At 37.8% G+C, this 19,304-nt stretch overlaps 1 protein-coding gene across 2 annotated transcripts in view; it reads left to right on the forward strand.

Moving 5' to 3' along the window:
* Positions 1–19,304, forward strand: part of CERS6 (ceramide synthase 6) — a 278,575-nt gene that overhangs the window by 73,049 nt on the left and 186,222 nt on the right. For both annotated transcript variants that reach the window (XM_040971676.1, XM_040971677.1), the window contains exons 2-3: positions 758–863; positions 11,513–11,643. In XM_040971676.1, the coding sequence (XP_040827610.1) occupies positions 758–863; positions 11,513–11,643 (237 nt within the window). The remainder of the gene's footprint in view (positions 1–757; positions 864–11,512; positions 11,644–19,304) is intronic.

Raw genomic sequence — 19,304 nt, forward strand, 5'->3', positions numbered from 1 at the left:
GCCAGAGCTGTGCCAATCTGAAGTTAAGAACCAGGAGTCTCTTCCAGGTCTCCCATGCAGGTGCAGGGTTCCAAGGCTTTGGGTCACCCTCGACTGCTTTTCCAGGCCACAAACAGGGAGCTGGGTGGGAAACAGGGCCACCGGGATTTGAACTGATGCCCATATGGGATCCTGACACTCTAGGCTTTTAAATTGGTCTGGGATATCGTGCTGTTTGACACACTTCAGTTCCTTAATGAGAAAAAAGCAAATAAACACAAAGTGGAGAATTCTAAGAAGCTAGTAGAGATTGGGACTTAATATAGAGTACATAGTGTAGATACCAGAAATGCCACGTTTATGATGAGCAGTGATCGGAAGTCCTCTATCTGCAAGCTAAGTAAACAACATCTCATTGTTGAAATGTGACATGACTATTGGAATGTGTTAGTGTGAAACCTATGTGTTATATAATTTTTAAATCAGTTTGTTTTATTTGCATAAGCTACTTATACCTGTATATTGTCACGTGATAGTCTGAATCCCATTATAGTTTGAGGACAGGGAATCAGCATGTTTTAAAGGAGTTCTCATTATATTACTGCTGGGAGACTGAAGGAGAGAAAAAATCAAGTCTACTTTATGGGTACCAATGTGGTTGTTAGCAAAGCACACTCATGAGATCCTACCAGCACTGTACCAGACAATTGAGTAATGTGTAATGGAAGGCGTTAAGAGCAGCTGTAGACAATAACTTCTGACTCTTGTTTGTTTTTAGATTTGTAGCCAAACCATGTGCCATTGCCCTCAACATTCAGGCCAATGGACCACAAATCGCCCAGCCAAATGCCATTTTGGAAAAGGTCTTCACTGCAATTACGAAGGTATGTCCATCTTGCCCTTGGGTGTGCATTGTCTGTACTACTGTTCCTAGTGCACTGTCATCTCACGCTTTCTTTCTTGGATTTTAAAAACCGAGTTGTGCTCAGTCTAAGGCTGGTAAGCATGTTCTCTGCCAGCATGGTAATTAAGCCCAAGCCATAAATGCGGAATAGAGATGGGCATGTTTTCAACTTGTGAGTTCTTTCTCAAGTTGATTTTATTTGCTTGTCTGTAAAGAACAGATTTGATTAGGCAATAATTTGATTAGGCACATTCTGTGCCTCTTATTCTCATTTGATATGGAGCAATGCTGAAAATGGTTATGTGGGACTTTGTGTGGGTAACTGGGCAGAGTCTTAGAATATAATTCCTTTATGTGTGTTTCTGTCCTTATCCATATACCATATTGTGGTAAACTGACCAGTGTGGACAACAATGAAAAGACACAGCGGGAGAAGAAAGATGTTGCCATGTGAGGGATGTTGGATTATGTCCAGGAGCAGACTAAGTGAAGAATAGGTTCACTGAAGAAGGAAGAGGGGATATGCTCACTGTAGTAGTTCAAAGTCTTGACCAGGACTGGGAAGAAAAGAACCTGCTGTCCTCTGCCCTGGCTTCCACAGGATCCTTAAGGACAAAGTCAGGAGCCCTTGTTCCAAGACTGTAATAGAGCAAAACACACAGTTCATGTGTGATGCTCTTACACATTTATTGCCAACCTTACCTTCCTTTTGCCTAAACAACAAAGAAAGAAGAGATATGAATCAGATTGTGAGAAGTGCCATGTGGCATGTATGAAATGGCTCATTTTCCTGTTCTGTTTCCCTGGGAGAATTACTCAGATTTCTCAGGTGTGGTTTGACACTGTTAAGCAAACTGACATTCTTCTTTTGCTATTTGACTTGCTGGCTCTCCACACTAGTTGTCTCTTATATTACAACGATTTATTCAAATATCTAAATACTTATTTTATGGTCTTTTGACGAGATTCTCTAGGGTCCCTCCAACCCTTTAAAAAATATTTTCCCTGAAAGAGTATAAGAAAGCACCAAATGTTTCTTACATATCTGCTAGAAAGATGAGTGGAATGAATTGAGTTTTAGGAGATGCGGTTTCATTGGTTTTAGATGACTAAGCTTCAACCTTAGGGAACACATATCCTGTGGTACAAAACGTAAGAACATATTTAGAAAAATTTGCATTATTGGTTAGTTGTATTACTGTACTACAGCAAAAAGTTCTCTTAAAAGTATAGTTGTAAGGGCTCATTATCAGATTTACGTTTAATGTGATTACAACATATTTGTATTATCTTTGTGGATACATTCCACACACTGTATTCTAAATTAATAACAGAGAGTTTCCTACCCAAATGTTATGCCTCCCTCTAGAAGTCCTTCAGTGAACTTTTTAATTGCCTTGCCTTATGTTTATGGTGATTTGGGGAGAAGTTCCTCCATAAAGGTAATGAAAAGCTTTGCAGTCAGGTGGACTGCTCTGAAGATTCTTTGCTTCTAAGCTGATTTTAATGATCATGTTCTTTTGGTTTCCAAGGTGATTCCTTTGCAAGTTTTTACATGATTGAAGCAGAAGCCTCATGTTTTAAATATAAAAACAGCAAAAGTTGGAACCATTTTTCCATGTGTTCTTTGAAGTTCTCTGGTCTTATTTGTGAGATGAAAATGTAACAGAGCAATTGACCAGAATGGGAAGAGTCAGGCTGGTGCCCTAGATCAAAGGGGCAAGAATGTGTTTGAGTGATCATCCAGTAGGCTGGCTTTGGCCATGGTTCTGAGGGACCTTATTAGAAGGGCTTAGTTATCTTCCTTCCCTCAAAAAAGAAAAGCATAAAATCATAGTGTATGGAATCCATATGCAGAGTGAAGATGTGTTACCTCTTGTTCCAAAAGCATGAGAAAAATGCCATCATGGGGACAAAAATACTAAGCCCTTTCCCTCCCTTCTGCTCTCTTTTCTACCCTGTCAAAGTGCTTTTCTTCTGCTTTGAAATGTTATATCCTCTCAAGCATGGGATATACTCATGGGCAAATGGGAATATCATGTGGATGCCTGGAGCCTCTTATTGTATTCAAATGAAAATTCAGCCCACCGTCTGCTGAATTCCCCCAATTTTATTTTACCCCAGACACTGTCTGATACACTACCTTGAATCACTTGATACAGAAGTTAAGGCAGACCTCTTCCCTCTCTGCAACTCCACTGGTCCAGTCCATGGTGGCCAGATGTTCTCCAAGGGCCCTGTAGCCTTTGTACCAGGATCAGGGATGGGCAAGAGCTCACTCTGATGAGCCACTGCCCATTGGATGACTGCTTCTATGGCTCTTTAGGGAGTACACACCCAATCTTACCACTTTTGTTGCTTGAACCAAGTCCCATGCTGTGGGTTGAAGGTAGCAGCAATCCTCAGATAGGTGAAAGAGAGGATGGCAGATAGATGTTGGGTTTCAGTAATGGGCAACTGAACCCATCTGGAAGAAGTCATAGGCCTGGATGTAGGCTAAGCTGCAACCATGTGCAGCACGGCCCTTTTGGACTTCACTTACAAAACAGAATGCATGATAAAATTAAGAAAAAATATCAAGATGGTAGCCACAAAACTTTAATGTGCAAATGTGGGTCCTCCTTTTGTGGGATTCTCTGTGACTGCACTACCTGTAGCAAATAATAAGATAAGAAACGTTAGTCTATAGAGTGTCAGAAAAACACAAAAAGAAAAGTTTGAAAGAACACAAGAAGACAGAAAACTGCAGAGAGCACAGACAACAGGGCAAAATGGAGTAAGTGAAACAAACAAGAAAAAAGCTGTAAATTTAGATATGCAGATAACCAGTGTTGTGATGTAGTGGATAAAATCACCACCTATGAAGGTGGCATCACCTGTGATGCTGGTTCATGTCCTGGCTGCACCACTTCTGGTCCACCCGCCGGCTAACGACCTGGGTAAAACAGTGAGGGATGGCCCGTGTCTTCTCGAGCCCCTGTTAGTCATATTGGAGATCCCTGTAAAGTTCTTAGCTTCAGTGTAGTCCAGCCCTGGCCAATGCAGCTAAGTGGGAATAAACCAGTGAATGGAGGACTTACTTCTCTTTCTGTCTAATGCTGACTTTCAAAATAAATAAATCTTTAAAAGAATAAAGCTTAAATACTCAGGACAAGCAGATCCAGCAGCTCTGTAATTTAATTCTCTTAGGGAAGATGAAATAGAGCAATGAATTAAAACAAATATTGAGTTATTATTCAAGAAATTTCCCCTGAATAGTTTAACTTTGATGTTAATAGAAATGCGTTAAAAATGATCCAGAAATTTCAACACTAAGATTTATGCTATTAGAATTATTAAGCACAGTAAATTGAAAGAAGATATTTTTGGAGTAGCCAAAAGAAAATCAAATGACTTTATCACGTGATCTCAGGCTTTGCTGTAGCGGAAGTTTCAGTATTTCTGAGGAAAATGTGGACTGAATTTTATATCTAGGCAAATGACTTCTATTGTGCAAAGGCAACAAACTCATGAACATGAAAAAAATGTAGGCAAATTGTTCCATGAGTTTTTCTGAATGACGTATTGAATTGATAATTTTATCTAACTTAGAGCTTATTAGGAAGATTTATGAGTTTTGGCTATATTTAAGCAATAGGTCTAAGACAGAATGAGGTATGAAAATAGAACAGATTGTTAACATTCTACATTTTTACTTTGTGGAAATGCTACATGTCACAGGAACTGAGTGAGGGGAAAGGAAGGAAGGTGGGAGGCACCAAAATTCACTGATTGTGTAATCTCTAATGGTCTACTAGTTGAGCAGTTGAGCGCCAAAGCCCATCATTTAAAGCTGATAAGCCAAGGAAACATGTTGGATAGTACAAGAGTAAACAATGAGAAAGATAATATTATTGACCAGTATTGGGTGGTGGAAGAGAAAGCATGAAGAAAGACAAAGTCATATGCTCATACCAAATTATTAGGGGAAAAAAGCAGAAGAGAATATTATGCTGATAACCACCAGAAAAAAATTATACTGTTAAGGAAGGATAAAGAAAAGCACATGGTTACATGTTTTTTGTTGTTGTTTTTGTTTGTTTTTAACAATCATCCCAACAAAAAGTAGACCATAAAGGAGAGGACTACACAAAAGTAATCAATCATATTAATATATACAAGTGGGTTAGTGGGTTTCATTCACCTAATAAAATCTGTTCCAGCTGAGGGTTTCTGCTTGGGTGGCATTGTGACCCCTTGTTACTTTCTGCATTAAAATCACGACTTGCTGTGTTTTTAAACTGTGGTCTCAGTTGGAGATAGTCTTCATATTGTAAGCAAGTTAAAGTACGGTCATTGGGGGTTCTTAATCCGGTATTATTGGAGTCCTTGTGCATAGAGGGCATTTGGACATGGATAGATGGTAGGGAAAACAGAGTTCCTCTGAAGACATAGAAAGAGTTGTCATTTATAAGTCACGGAGAAAGGTCTGGAATAAATCCTTCCCTTCCAGTACTCTGATACTGGAATCTAGGACATCCAGCCTCCAGAAGCATGACACATAAATTTCTCAGTGCCCATCTTTAAGCCCTCATTTCTTTGAGCCTATTTCTTTAAGCCCCCAGGCTTGTGTATTTTGATATAGGATCCCTAGCAAACAACTTCAAGCACAGGTAAAGTATACAAGAGACTCCTAAAGTCCAAGTGGTTTAAAATAGTCAAAATCAGAGCATGGTGAAAATATCTAGGTAAACATAGAAGCATTCACTGAAATAAAGATGGGATGCTTTTTATTGCCACAAGATATAATTTATAATGAAGTTAAATAGTAATTAATATGGATACATAGAATTCAGTGTCTATATAATAATAATAGGAAATAAAGGCAAAACAGAAATATAATAGTAACAAACTTCACTGGTTATGGCAGAAATGATGATCAAATTACAAAACAGAGTAAAGACATTTTTTTCTCTCTCTCTCTTTAAGAGTGACACAGAGAGAGATCAGAGAGAAGACTTTCACCATTGTTTACTCTCCAGCTCACTACAACAGCTAGGACTTGGCCAGACTGAATCAGGAGCAGGAAGTTCACCCAGGTCTGCCCCACACATAGTAGGAACTCAAGTTCTTGAGCCATCATTCACTTTTCCCAGGAGATTTACATAAGGGGAGCTGGGCTGGCACTCTGAAGGGGATGTGAGCATCCAGAGTAACAATTTAGCCCACCAATTCACAATGCCTACTCAAGAATATAAACACTCTAATATACAGAGTTAAGGAGGAAGAGCTGAGGAATACATTTAGTGCCTTAGATTCGGGTTGTAAAAAATTTAAGTGCCTATTAAATATTTACAAATGACACTATGTTATAATACATTTTTAAATTAGACATAATTTTATAAATTAAAAAGAAAAATTTTAAAAAAGTTTTTGCCTTTTGAAAATTTGGAAATGCTATTTTAATCACCTCTTGGATAAAAGTAACATCTAGAATATTTCTAAAGCAGTAGCAAAAGCACAGGGCTAGCATTGTAGTACAGCAGCATAAGCTGCCTGTGACTCTGGCATCCCATATCCAAGTACTGATCAGACTCCCAGCTACTCTACTTGGATCTCTGTTAACATACCTGGGAAGGGTAGTGGTTGTAGTCCAAGTCCTTGTGTCCCTGCCAACCATGTGGTCCGCCTGGATTTCCTGGCTTCTGGTTAAGCCCTATCTGTTTCAGCCAATTATGGAATGAGCAACAAATGGAAGATTCATTCTCGCTTTTCCTCTGCCTTTCAAATAAATAAGTAAATAAATGTTAGCTTTTTGTAAAAGAGAAAGCACTGTGCCAAAGCAGTGCTCAGTTAAAAAATTCATACATATGAAATTAACTGTAGAGTTAAATGTAGGAAAAACAGCCAAATAAGTGGAGATAAGCAGAAAAGAGAAACAAGTAAAGATAAAGCTCAAAAGTACTGAGTTAGCAAAACTATAGAGCTAAAGCATTTTTGTTCAAATTGCTTTATCGATTGAATTTTCTTAATAGAATGTCAACTAAACCAATTGAGGAAGAAACAAACATGCACAAATACTAGTGTTATAATTGCCAAGCACAGAGAGAAAATGAGTGTGTCTGTTATCTGGGTGTCATTGCGTATGTGAGTGTGTACTTTCCTCCAAAGCTCATGTTGAAATTTTTTCCTGGTGTAACCATTTTGAGAGCTGGGGGAAAAGGGGGAGGGGTCTTTAACAGGTGATGAGCTCATTGAAAGGGGCTAATGCATTTCTCAAGGGACTGGGTTAATTTTTTTGAGGAGTAGTGCTCACTTCTGCAGGGTTTAGGTAGTGCTCGCTTTGCAGGCTGTGCCAGCTGTTATAAAGACACTTTTCTACTGTGTGATGATTAAATTTGAGTCCTTGGATGGGTATAGCTGCTCAGTCCTGAACTGGGAGCTAAAGTTTTTTTTGCAGACTACTCAGAACTACAGAGACTAGGACAGGAAACAACTGGATAAGGTTTGGTATAATAGGTTTGTTGCAGAAAAAATATAATTTCCTGTGTGTTGGGGAGGACAGGGGAGCATGGTCCAAAGAGATCGGTTGTAAAAAGGACCAAATTCAAATGTCCTCACAAAAGGACTCTTCCTGTTTTGTGCATTGAAAATATTTTCTGAACAAGTTGCTGTATGTATCTTTTTATTGCAATGTTATTAGCAATTCTAAAATATGTGAAGGCCTAAAATTTATATAAAACATTTTATTTTTTCCATCTACTTTATTTTTAATTGTATATATTTAAGGAGTACAGTATGTTTTTACATATTTAGATGTAGTAAAATGGTTACTTCTATCAAGAAAGTGAACAACTGCCTTATGATAAAGAATTCTAGCATATTATTAAAGGGCAGATAACTCTCAGTATACTTCAAAGCACAGGAAATTAATGAAGGCATCCAATTCTATTTTAATGTAGCAGTAACATATTAATATCAAAACCTAACAAAGATCTCAACAAAAAAATCAGACTGGAGACCAATTGTACTGATTAATATTGGTGACAAAATTATTAAATAAGGAAAAAATTAGCAGACTGCTTCTGGGTTTTCACTGGTGGAGAAAGATGAATAATGGCAACACATGAAAAGCATTATCTTTCATCACCAAAAAGCATTTATTCTACAAATGTAGATATAAGGCTTGCTCTTTGATTCTATATTTAAAAATTCATTCATATACTGGATCATGTTACTGACAAATTGAGCAGAAAATATACATACTTCATGGATATGAAACCTGATATCTTTTTAATTAAGATTATTTGAGTAGGAATATGTGGTTTCTTTCACATGACAAACGTACTTGTTTCTCAGTCCCCAGTCTGCCCCTTGCTTACTAAGAAAATTTAAGATGTTCCCGGTGAAGAACAGATCAAAGAGAAATGGCTCTTGTTCACTCTGTGCTTAATTCTGCATTCAATTAGCATGTAGACGAGAGGGCGAGGGGAAAGGTAATAAAAATTAGGAAGAAATTGGGACAGCTATTACTATTTAAATGTTTTCATTCATTCATGAGCTGTTTGGATACTGCTGTGTTTTGGATACCACAGATACTGAAGATTTCCTTCGTCTGGAGCTGACATCTCAGTCATGTACTATTTTGTGATTGTGTATGTGGAAAATCAAAGGAACCAAATGGAAAGCTGCCACCAATAATGTGAAGTTTTATTTCAAAATTAGTAGCTTGAAAGCAGACCTTCACATATATGCAAATCATAATCAATTTAAAGATATAAAAATTACTTTACTCAAAATAGGAATTTCAAAAGGATCTTATCCCTTGAAATCAACATAAAAGATATGTGCAGGACTTATGTGGGACATAATTTGAACACCCTTTAAAGACAGAAAAGACAACTGAATAAAGATTCCAGTTTACCCTACATTATTTTCAGAACTTGGTGTGATCTGTTTGAAAATACCAGCAAATTTGCCTGCTTGGCCATTTGGTTATTTTGAAAATAGGTCAATTAATTTTCAAATTCAAATAGAAGAAGTTTCTTAAGAAGCTAACTATAGAGTACTGGCACATGAATGGAAGAATGGATGTAGAATTTGGAAGGGAAAGTGCTGAGTGATGGTCTGGGATATTGAGTAGCCACCAGTTGGAAACGAAGAAAATTGACTTACACTTTAGACTCAATACGAGTCTATATTCCAGATGTCCTTAAGATTTGAATGTGAAAATGAAAACCCAAAAGTGGGCATTTTGCCCAGTGGCTCACATGCCCAGGAAGATATCTGGGTTCATTTTAGAGTCTGGTTCAGTTTCTGGCTCTGACCATGAATTCTGTCTTTCTACTAAGACACACGCTGGGAAACAACAGATGGTGCCTCAGGTAGTGGGGTGTGGATCACCCTCTGCAGGAGGATTGTGTAGCACCTGGATTGTGTTTCTGGTTCCCAGCTGCAGACCTTGCCCAGTTCTGATCATTGCTGGATTGGGGGGAATAAGCCAGTGAAAGTGAATAGAATACCTCTGTATCTGTCTGGCTGTCTTTCTCTGTTTCTCTGTTCTTCAGATAAATAAAAATAAATGTAAAAATCATAAAATTAATGTATTAGGAGGAGAACTAGCAGAATTATCTGAACGCTGAAGTAAGGAAAGTTTTTCTGGTGATAATTCCACAGTTAGAAACTATAGCAGAAAAGGTTAATGAATTTAATATATATTTTAAAACCTCTGGGTATATCAAACAAGCAAAATATACCATAGGAAAATTTCAAAACACAAATAACATACTGGTTAGAAAATATGCAACTTATGGTACAAAATTTCAATTGTCCTAATCAGTGAAGAAGAGTAGTCTTACATATGAAAGTATAAATTTGTAAAATCATTAGAAAAAAAACTTAAATTGAAGCAAATCATAGATACATAGACCTTTAAATTTACAACTTTCACTTGCAGAAATGTATTCTGCACAGAACCCTGCACAGAATGTCCCATGCTAAGGTTATTGACTACAGCATTGTTTAGAGCAGCGGAAGTTCAGTATCTACCTAAATGTCCATTAATAGGAACATGGATACGTACATTAGGGTATGTCCTTTCAGTTCCACAAAAGAAATGTGGGTGCTTTCCACATACTGATTTGTAAATTTTAGTAAATACATTGACAAGTGAAAAGCTCAAAGTCCAGAATACTGTCTCTGGTACAAAGTTACTTGTGTAGAAAAGTAGATACATGTACTACTGGAGTTGGAATTATGCCCTATGACACTGGTGTCCTATGTAGGCACCCATTTGTGTCCTGGCTGCTCCACTTCTGATCCAACTCTTTGCTAATTTGCCTGGGAAAGCAGTAGAAAATGGCCACATGCTTGGGGCTGTGTAAGCAAATGAGAGATCCTGCTGTGGTCTGCTCCAGCGTTGGCCATTTTGGCCATTTGGGGAATGATCCAGTAAATGGAAAACCTCTCTCTGTCTCTCCCTGTGGATACATAACTGTATTCCTTCTTGGTTCTTTGACTAAGATCAAGTGTAACTCTTTCACTCCAATAAATGAATATGTGAAATAAAAGGAATATGTATTCAAATTTGCTTATATTTGTACATAATTTGAAAGGAACTGAGTTAGTAACTGTAGTTATGCGATAGGAAAGAAAGAGTGGGAGCTAAGAGTGTGGGAACAAAGTTTGAGGTGAAATGTTAGATCTTTCTTTTTTAACTTGTGATCTAGGTGAATGCGTTCTCTATGAAGAATTTAGAAGATAAATTGGAATAAATGATGAATTCTCCTCCTGTAGGCAGTGAATTTTCTCTCTTCCACGTAATTAAGAGAAACATAGAGGGAAAATGCAGATGGTATGGATTACTACTAAAATTGTTATACGTATGTATGCAATTGAAAATTGGTCGATAACATTTATTGGCCTACATTTTCCCACTTGGGTTTTATCACAAACTCATTTGGATTGATTATCAGTGCTTTTTAAAAAAAACAATGTAGACTGAGACTCAGGGAAGTAAGGAATTACACTCTGTCACCTCAAGGCAGCTTTTTCCCTCTTAACCAAGTATGCTTTTTAATTAGTGCATGATCAGTGTAAAAAATGTGATGGGGAATATGGTTAAAAAAATACAAGGGGGATGTGTAAAGAATTTAAGAAAGGAGGAAGCAAAAAAAAAAAAAATAAGAAAACATACTTTGTGATGGAAATAGTACCGGAGGCTTGATTAAAATAAATGTGAGGCATTTGGAGGATTTTTTCCATGTTTTACATCATCCTGATGTGATCGTTGGACATAGCATTTTTCCCCCCCGAGAGAAGTATTTGAACTTAGCATTACAATCACTTGCATTAGGTTCCTCCCTGGAAAGCTGGTGGATCTGACTGAGTTTGACTTTTCTCTCTTAGGAAGCACATTGCTAATAAGGAATGCTAGCACTAGTGTGCCATCTATGTTGTTTGATACTGAATAACCTCATGGTATTTGTGTTTATGGTACTAGTGGAAGGACTAAGTCCTCATGGCTAAACCTAGAAATCTCAGTAGCAGATAGTAAACAGAGGGGGAGAATCTCAGACATAACCAAGGGCATATTATTTATGGTGAAAATGGAAATTCACTGAAAATATTTTTCTCATTCTTATTTCATAGCATCCTGATGAAAAGAGATTGGAAGGTCTCTCCAAACAACTGGACTGGGACGTGCGAAGCATTCAGCGCTGGTTTCGACAAAGACGCAACCAGGAAAAGCCGAGTACTCTTACGAGGTTCTGTGAAAGCATGTAAGTCACTGTCTTTTTTTTTGAAAGAAAATTTACATATCATGCCACACCTGAATGAAGAATAACAGATCCATGAGGCCCTTAGAAAGCATGCCATCTGGTGGGAAAACAGTTGTGGAACAGCAATTAGATAGAAATTTTAATTTCCATTTTGGATGTGGTAAATGCCATACACTCCTCTAGGGAGTTCCTACAACCTAAGCAAAGATTACAAGTCTGTCATGGTAGGTAGGTAGTTCCTCCTAGCCATCTTTGGACGTAGCAAGAAATATCTGCCATTAGACATGCCCATCGCTTGAGTTTTAATAGAGAAACTTAGTCAACACATTCTTTCCACTGGTAAAAACTGAGATACTAGAATGCAGTGTTAGGTTATGGCAATGTTGTCTGTTCCTAGAGAAGAAATTGTTATCTTAATTCTCGGCGAGTTTAATGAGGAATTACTTAAAGGACAGCAATGGAATGAGTTTCTGTAACGTGAATGTTGTGGTGTATGAATTACAAGGTTGCTAAAAATAGTAAAAAATCCACAGAGAACTATTCTAGCATAGTGATATTTTGAGGAAATGATATTCAGTGCACTAATTTATAGGAAAACCAGAGGAAGGAATATTGAAAGGGAAAATTCTGCTCTGAGAGTCATTATTCCATTTGTTATCCATCTTCTGGAATGTGATTCCTCCTCTAACAGTTCTTTCTTTAGGGAGCTTTTTGACACATGGTAATTTGAACAATAGTTGCATTGGTGGAACCATCTAAGTTGCTGTCTCTTTTCTCTTTTGAGTTAATGTTGCATTTTTAAGGTTAACTTTCAGTTATGCAAAAAAAAAAAACTATTTTAACTATTGCAGTCTAGAATGTAGAAGGAATTCTAATTCTGTACAGGAAATGAATGAGAGACAAAATAATATCAAAGATTCTTAAGTTGTAGGTCAGTACAGGGAGCATAAAGAGAAACTTTGTAAAGTCAAAATATTTGTAAAATGTAGGAAAGCAATCTAATAGATGCAATCTGCAAAGCCTTTCCCATAATTATATGTAGTGTCAGTTCATGAAAGGAGGATATATGAGTCTCTGATCAAAAGCCAGAACTGTTTCCTTTTCCTGCCACTACTACAAGTCCAAAGGGCCTGGGATTCACTATTGAACTATGGAGCTCGGCATGTGTCTTCACATGCGTGTACTCCTCCAACGTGTGTTCCCTGCTTCCAACTGATTCCTGTAAAAATGTTCCTTTCTGCTATACTGCGTTTACACCAGTCTTTCTCAAACTCATGATCTCATTCCTCAGGAAACTTATTAGAATAGTGTCAGTGAGATGAGACATAAGGCATCTTTAAAATCCATGGAAAATGAATATTATGAAAATGCTATGCAAAAAACTAAATATTGTAAATAAATCCATCTATTAATTCCAGTTTTACAAAAACTTTTTGTAAGGTCTTAGTGTTTATGAGTCAATGATAACTATTAAAAGGAAGCAGACACATGTGTTAAATGATTGGTAAGGACAATGTCTTCAAAGAATGAAGACAAGATAAACTGGCTTAGGGCACATGGAGTTGTTGGTGCTCTCACAAATGGTTCAGTGCCAATGCCTCCAATGTTTCTGTTGCACAAAGTAGAGTCAAGTCACTTGTTTTGGGACACAATTCTTCCTTTGGTTTCCAGTAGATTCTCCTGTCTTTCCAAAATCTTTTATTTGTATCATTAATTCTGTATTTCCCATCTGCCCAATAATGTGTTATCTCGCCATATTGACCATTCAATGTCTCATTTTTCTTAGTGTAGCTTCCACTCTCTGTGTAGAAATCATTCCCTTTTATTGCCTTTTTCTGAAACTATGTATAAAATGTTATGTATTCAGATATTTCTTTAATGTATTGTTCTACTTATAGCTGGCAACTCTGATTTGCTTGCATTCCTGACATCCCCTCCACTGCTACTAGTTGTAAGCCTCCATGAGTCACAAGCTGGAAAGTCAAGCCCATCAGCCATGAATTCTATTAAGTTTTTCGCAAATCTACCCTTAATAGCCCAGAATCTGATCACTCTCATAGCTCTCATTATTTATCTTATATTCATCTGATTTTTATTTGCTGTAAACCCTCACACACTAAAATCTCTTCTTGAAATACTTATAGGTCCATAATCTGCTCTTTCTTTTATAGAGCCCTGTTTTGTTCCTCTTGTCTGCTCTTTCCTGCTTGGCTTTGCATGGTATTCCTGACCTGCTGCACCCATTTCCTTCACCTCTCCCATTGATTTACTATCTAGTCCTCAAATCCTTGACCCACTCTGAACTGAGGCCTGCCTGCTGGGCCTGTAGTGAGTAGCCATTGTCATTAGTGTTACTAAGGGTTTCTGAACACTGAAACACATACCCCCATACATACTTCTATATGTGATGACTGTTATTAATATTTCTTCCTGCTTTCACATCAGTTATAGCATGGCTGTTCCTTGAAGAATACAAGGACTGGACGTCATTTTTCTATTCTCAGCACTTGCCTCAAGCTGTGTAATCAGCTAAATGAATATGTATTAAATAAGTGTTAAAATGTCAGTTGTTTGAGAAGAAGTTGTTGGTTTCAGTTTCCACTTTGTCTCCACAAATGAAAAGTGCCTAATAGACACTGACTTACCATAAAACTTGCCTTGGAAAATTAACTGACTATGGAAAGAGCCAGGGCAATTAAGGACAGAAATTCAGAAGAAAGAATGGAATGGCAAAGGAGAAAATTTGGAGAACATCATATGGGATAATGGAATCGGTATATGTATGCACCTGTGTGTTATTGTGCTATAAAAAACAACTTATAAGATTGCTGTTCTGACTAAGGATGGCTCTCACGAGCACCTGGTGAGCTTCTCAAAGTGCACATAGTGGCCCCTGTTGGAGAGTTCCGATTTTGCCTGACAGTACAGGAGGGGCTTGGACATGTAGGCGGCACTTTTGAAGAAATATCCCAAGTGCTTCTGACATACATTCTTGGTTTTTAGCATAAAGAGATTGTTCAATTCAGAAATAGTAAAATTGACATGAAAAAGCAAGAGTATAAAAATTTAGGGATTGTAGATATGGGGTTTAACCATAAAAAAAGGTGTTTTTTTTTTTCTCTTATGTAAGTTACTGCCCTAGCAAATACAGATCCTTTTAGGTAAATTGTGTTTCATCATTTGCATGTGTGAAATAATGCCAAGATCATACCAAACAGTGTTTGTAGGCATCTGCTGACATGTCCAGTTATTGGCACATCCATGCAATGCAAATGAACTGAGCAGAGTGCTCAAACATGGATGTGTGCTTTTTTTTTTTTTTTTGCCTTTTGGCTTGATGTCAGTCACAGTTATGTCAATTTTGATGGATATTTCTTCCAGAAGCAGTTCCATTCTTATTGGCAATTGAAATCATGCTTTTTAAGGAAGAACAAAGAATCTACCAAAGCTAGATGCCACGTGAGGCCTGTTAGAGGAGAAGGCAGTTCGGAATGAAAGCTGATGCTGGTTTGGATCATGCTATGACTAAGCCGCTCTGTCTGAGAGTTGTATCAGAATCATATTTTTTAAATTATTCAGGATTATATAAACTAAATAATGTCTACAGTAAGAAGTACTTGCCAGATAAAATAAGAGACAGATACCATATTAAGATAAATGACTTCTGTTTCATTCATGCCCTTTCTATGCTCATTATTTCTGAGTATTGGAAAGTCTATTTTACAGCAAAATTCTCAGAGTAAATATTGTATCTGGCCATATTACAGTAATATTCAGCTGGCTAAATGGAAAACTCTCCAAGATGATAACCTAAAAATGTAGGATACCACATATTCACTCTTTATAGATTAGAGAATTCATTTACTTTAGGGCTGGTGCCTTGCTGTTGTAGGCTATGCCTCAGCCTATAGTGCTAGCATCCCATATAGGCACCAGTTCATGTCCTGGCTGCCCCACTTTTGACCCAGCCTCCTCGGAAAAAATACCTGGGAAAATAGTAGAAGTGACTCCAGTACGTGGTCTCCTGCACCTATGTCAGAAACCCAGAAGAAGCTTCTGGTTCCCAGCTTTGGGTTGGCTCCAGCCAAACCAAGTAAGCTCTAGCTGTTGTGGCTACGTGGGGACTAAAGCAATGTGTGGATCTCTCTGTCTCTCCATCTCTCTGTAGGTCTGTCCTTCAAATAAAAATATCTTAAACAAAGGAGAAGAAAAGAAGAAGAATTTACTTGAATTGAAATTTGCTCCATATGGTACTGAAGTTATGGACCCTGTGTTGTATTAGATGAAAGCCTAAGATACTGTTTTATTTAGGATTTTTTATATTTATCTTTTAAGAATTATTTATTTTTATTGCAAAGGCAGATGTACAGAGAGGAGGAGAGACAGAGAGGAAGATCTTCCATCTGATGATTCACTCCCCAAGTGGCCGCAATGGCCGGTGCTGTGCCGATCCGAAGCCAGGAGCCAGGAACTTCTTTCTGGGTTTCCCACGTGAGAGGCTTTGGGTCATCCTCCACTGCTTTCCCAGGTCTCAAGCAGGGAACTGGGTGGGAAACTGGACTGCTGGGATTAGAACCGGCACGTGTATGGGATCCTGGTGCATCCAAGGCAAGGACTTTAACCATTATGCTATCTTGCCAGGCCCAGGGAATTTTATTTTAGAGTGCATGCAAAGTACAGGTATCTCCATTTGCAGCATTATTTCATATGTCTGTATAGTGGCAGCAAACTGACCAAACCTGGGAAGCATTTGAAATTAGGACTTCATTTCTGTAAAGAGGCTCTGTTTTAATTCTGATTCCGTTCGAGTCAGGATACTTCAGTGAGAAATGAAATGTGTTTCTTGGTTGCTCTTCCTGTTACAAATTTACATTCAAGTGGCTGGGTTTTGCTCGGATGTATCTGCAGTGCTGGTTTCTGCTGTTAAGTAAAGTGCGTGCACACACACACATACACATACACATAAATAAAGTCTGATATATGGGACAGAAGTGGAGGAGTGAGGTTGTACAAGTGTTTGAATCTCTCATGTTCTCTTATTTCAAACCAGTCTTTAGTCTGTGTGTTGTACATATTCAGTTCAGTTTCCAACCATATGGGACATTGTTGGAATTGCAACTCTGCTGTTGTCACGCTTAAGCAACCAGAATCAATGCAAATGTGCGAGGCTATGTTCCCAGAAACTACTTATTTATGGACACCGAAACTTGAATTTATCATTTTCATGTGTCATAAAGTGTTTTTGTTTTAAAAAAATTTCAGCCATTAAAAAAATTTAAAGCAGTTCTCAACTTGAGGACCATACAAGTATGAACAGATGGCAGCTGGATTGGGCTCCAGTTAGAGTTTGTATCAGAGTCAACACTAGTGGCTCTTGCTACTTGAGAAAGGGAGTGTGGTCACTTAGTGCTCTCCGTAGTCATAGTTTCTTTGGATTTTCCAGTGAAAAGCAATGTTAGATTAGTTCTATAATTGGTGTGCCCATTTCTAGTATGCCTGGGACCTGGTGCCTTATTGGTGTACAGTTTCATTTAGCCCAGCTAGGCACTCTTTGCAGCTTCAGTATTCTCCAGGCCATACCACTGTCACTACAGAATTCTGAAGATTGATGAACTAGATCATGGGCAGTCTACTTTTGCCTTGAATAAGCTTTTGAAACCTGGTTCCCAATTTCTATTCCAGACCTACCATCTGTGGCAAGTGAACTCAGGTTTTCCTTTTAGACCAAGCCTCTCACATTCCTTCATGGCATATGGCAAGGCCTCTAATTCATGTGTACTGGCTAATTAAGGAAAACAGATTTTTGCTAAAAATATCAGATAGGCCATACCTTGGTCAGGCTGGCTGCATATTAAGTAATTTTGTGCTCTACTTACATTTGACTTGTCAGTTTTTCTTGAATTTCTAAAGACTTTTTAAAAATGTATATTTCTCAATAATGATGATCTTGAGACAAAATGTATAGAGCAATAACTGAGCAATAACTAATATTCTTATTTAACAATTGATTGTCATTTTTTTTGCATCTGAATGCCAACCCTTCTGTTTGTTTCATCTATTTTAAAGTTTTCTGATTTAGAGCAGAAGCATGAAGAACTTTAGAAGAGGATACATAAATTTATCTATAGTTTTCATAGAGATTTGAGGAAAAATTTCCCAGAAAAAGTACTTTGACATTCACCACTTATTCTGTATCATGCTTTCCCACGCTCTACAATTCTGCTTGCAAAAATCGCATATACATAGGATGTATAGCTGCACTTGGTGCTTGCCCTTATTGAGATTATTGTTTTATAGAACCAACCTCTTCTAAATACCTGCAGAAGGGTCTAGACTCATTGTGTTTTATGGTTTATCTTTAGGATCCTTGCCATTTATTTCTCAGTGCCAGTATGTTAGCTGTGATGTGTATGCAGCTGCACAAGCCTTCTAATACATTTATGGATTGAACTGTCTACCTCATAATTCTTGTGTTGAAGCCCTACCTTCCAATGTGACTATATTTAGAGATAGGGCCTTCAAACTATGAAGGTTAACTGTGGTCAGAATGGCCCCCATAGATACAATGATACAGCAGAACAAAACAAAATAATATGGGGCTTATGAGGAAAGGGTTAGGACACAATATCCAAATACTTCATCAATAGCACATTAACAAGAAGAATCTAACAAAAACATTAACACAGTTTTGCATGTTAAAAGATTAAGAAATGTACCTGTAGAATGTTTATAATGTGCTGACTTTATAGTCATATTAAAGAAACAAAAGAGAAATATATATATAAACTCTGCATATATACCGCATTTTATCTGAACAGGTCCTGGAGTTGGTTTGTAGAAGTCAGTGGTGGTATGAGACCTCTGCTCTCCCACATTGTCCCCCACCCCCAGGCTTTCATAATGAATGACCACACACTGGGTTTGTTTTCTCTTTATTGGTCTTTCTCAGAAAAACAGCAACCATTGGATTAAGGTCCTACTCTTATGATTTAATTTAATTTTCATGGAAGGTAGGACTTCACACAATTTGGGGTGTCCCAGTCTGGGACAGTGTCAGAAGGCTTGTGGCTTGTGAATTACTACGAAGCTGTGGAAGGGCATAGGTTTAAATCAGAGAGGGAGTTGTAACAGCAGATGGTTATGGCTGCTGGCACATGTGGACTGGGGTAGCTCTGGGATATGTGTGTGTGTGTGTGTGTGTGTGTGTGAGAGAGAGAGAGAGAGAGAGAAACAGAGAAACAGAGAGAGAACTTGTGGACCTCTGAGGTTAACCTGTGCTCACCAAGTATTTCGAGGAAAACAGAACAACATGTAAGCAAATATAAAATACGTAATTTGTGTTACACTACCAGGCTTTTAAATTTTTTAAATTGATTTTTATTTAAATAAAAATGGAATTTGCATTTACAGAAAGAAGGAGAGGCAGAGATATCTTCCATCTGCTGGTTTGCTTCCCAAATGACTGAGCCAGTCCAAAGCAGGGAGCCAAGAGTTGCTGCTGTTGATTTGTTTTCTTTTTATTATTATTAGTAGTAGTAGTCAAGGCTTATTTTTATTGGAAAGGCAGATTTACAGAGTGAAGAAAACAAAGGCTTCCATCCACTGATTCACTGCCCAAGTGACTGCAATGGTTGGAGCTAAGCTGATTAGGCTTCAGGCCA

The sequence above is a fragment of the Ochotona curzoniae genome, unplaced genomic scaffold (assembly GCF_017591425.1).
Source record: "Ochotona curzoniae isolate NIBS_2020 unplaced genomic scaffold, NIBS_Ocur_1.0 contig_2210, whole genome shotgun sequence".
Classification (NCBI taxonomy): Eukaryota; Metazoa; Chordata; class Mammalia; order Lagomorpha; family Ochotonidae; genus Ochotona; species Ochotona curzoniae.